Genomic DNA, 2,029 nt, shown 5'->3' with positions numbered 1-2,029 from the left:
CAAAAGAAGCATATCAGCCAACAAAAGGATGAAATCAGCAAACAAAAGGTACAAATAAGTCAACAGAAGGAACATATTAGCCAACAAAAGGATGAAATCAGCAAACAAAAACAACAGGTAAGCCAACAAAGTAAACGTATTAGCCAACAAAATGAAACATATAAGCCAACAAATAAAATATACATATCAGTCAACAAAATAAATATATCATCCAACTATTGAAATATATAAGCCAAACGATGTCTAATATCAGCCAACAAAAGGGGAAAAAAAAAATATATCAGCCATAAAAAAAAATATATTAGCCAACACAAAAAAATCATATCAGTCAACAAATAAAACATATCAGCCAATACATGAAACATATCAGCCAACAAGTAAAACATATCAGCCAAGTCTCCCGCACGAACTGTTACGTGCGAACGTCCGCACGCAATACCTTCTCTAATATATAAGACATAACATAGTCATTATTGAATACATAAAAATTGAGGCGATGTCACAAATGTAACAAAATCTCCAGTAAATAAGTTCATGAGTATATTAAAAATAATTAAAATATTATATGTAAATAAGGTAGAAGTCAATTAACTATTGAATTTTAACAACTATTCAAGTGAATATTGTGGTTTTACTATACCATAACAGGGTTTTTTTCACTCAACTAAGAAAAATTCAAAAGATTGTCTTCAAATTTGTTTCTGTAAACATACAAAGTACTTTGTACAATTTAGCATGAAAAATAAACAAACAATAACTTATTTTTTTATAACAAACAAAAAAATTGAATAAGGGGAGAAAATGCCAATAAAAAAATAAAAATAAAATTACAACGGAGTATTATTACAAAGAAAGAATGAATACCAAAATCCCCAAAATACCCATCAACTCTAGACGAACTTTACCATTCCTTTTAGCATTTGACTTGAGTTTAACTTCCTTATTGATCAAACTACCTTGATCGTTGACTTTAAAGTCAGCCCCTACCACCATACGGTGTCGTTTCCCCTTCCACAACGGTTTCCTATACCTCACGGCCGTTGACAGCTCCACCCGAAAAATCACCGGAGGCGCGGTACTATTTTCCAATTTTACCCCTCTAGCATCGAAACTCCCGGCACGGTGCGTACTTCTATACCGACGTATGTAGAACGGGCTAAAAGTAGCATCACCAATTTTAATAGGGAAGCTATTAACGTCTGATTTGTAATAAAACGTTACATTGAGGGCATCGTAGTAAATTCCCAAATTGTCGTTAGGTTGAAGATTATTTTTTATCCAAAGATCATAATGAACGGTGTAATTCTTGAGGGAGTTTGTAGTTTCTTGGCGGGAAAAAACGGAAAATTGATCAACGTAGAAACTCGGGTAACGATGCTTAGCAAGAAGCCAGATTAATACACCGGCTATGGCTAGTACGATTATACAGCCGATGCCGCAACTAACCCGTGATCCAGCCTTACCCATGGCCGTTGCTTGTCTTGCTAGATAGTAGTCGCCAAGATTAATTAATCTTGTTTAGAAGAAATATAATGCAATGTTTATTTACAAGAAAATTAATGTGGAAATGAATGTAATGAATTTAATTAGTCAAGGTGCTTTGTTATCCAAGATTTATACTAGATTGTAGGTGATGTCATCCTCTTAAAAACTTATAAAGGACAAATTAAAACAAGTTATAATCAAAAACAAAATAATTAGTAGGTGTTACCAACTGTCTTAAACATTGATTAGGATATAAAAAAGACTTTTTAAGACCAATTTAAAAAAGTTCTCCGTACTATGTTTGAAACCCAGTTGAAGAAAGAATTATTTTCTTAAAATAAATACAGTAAATAAAGTGGTCAACTATTACTTGGGGTAGCTCAAAAGAGTTTCGACTTGTAGTTTTGAGATATTACGGAGTAATAATCATAGCTAAATTTAATTCCATTTTTATAGATTGTACAACCAAGAGTCCAAGAGCATGTACTATTGTTTACGATTATAACACACGTGTGAGTCAGGATTAATTGTTTGATTTCACATT

At 32.5% G+C, this 2,029-nt stretch overlaps 1 protein-coding gene across 1 annotated transcript; it reads right to left on the bottom strand.

The window, feature by feature from the left end:
- Positions 1-329: 329 nt before the first annotated feature.
- LOC110720780 (protein NDR1-like) lies at positions 330-1,642 on the bottom strand. The gene has a single exon (XM_021899817.1). The coding sequence runs from the start codon at positions 1,465-1,467 to the stop codon at positions 844-846; it is 624 nt and encodes a 207-aa protein (XP_021755509.1). The 5' UTR covers positions 1,468-1,642; the 3' UTR covers positions 330-843.
- Positions 1,643-2,029: the final 387 nt, after the last annotated feature.

This window comes from Chenopodium quinoa, unplaced genomic scaffold (genome assembly GCF_001683475.1).
Source record: "Chenopodium quinoa cultivar QQ74 unplaced genomic scaffold, ASM168347v1, whole genome shotgun sequence".
Taxonomy (NCBI): Eukaryota; Viridiplantae; Streptophyta; class Magnoliopsida; order Caryophyllales; family Amaranthaceae; genus Chenopodium; species Chenopodium quinoa.
Note: the sequence above shows the minus strand (reverse complement) of the source record. Positions and strands in the feature narration are given on the sequence as shown.

Bases quoted from the DNA above. Each gene is read 5' to 3' on its own strand.
- LOC110720780 (XM_021899817.1), bottom strand. From the start codon at position 1,467: ATGGGTAAGGCTGGATCACGGGTTAGTTGCGGCATCGGCTGTATAATC.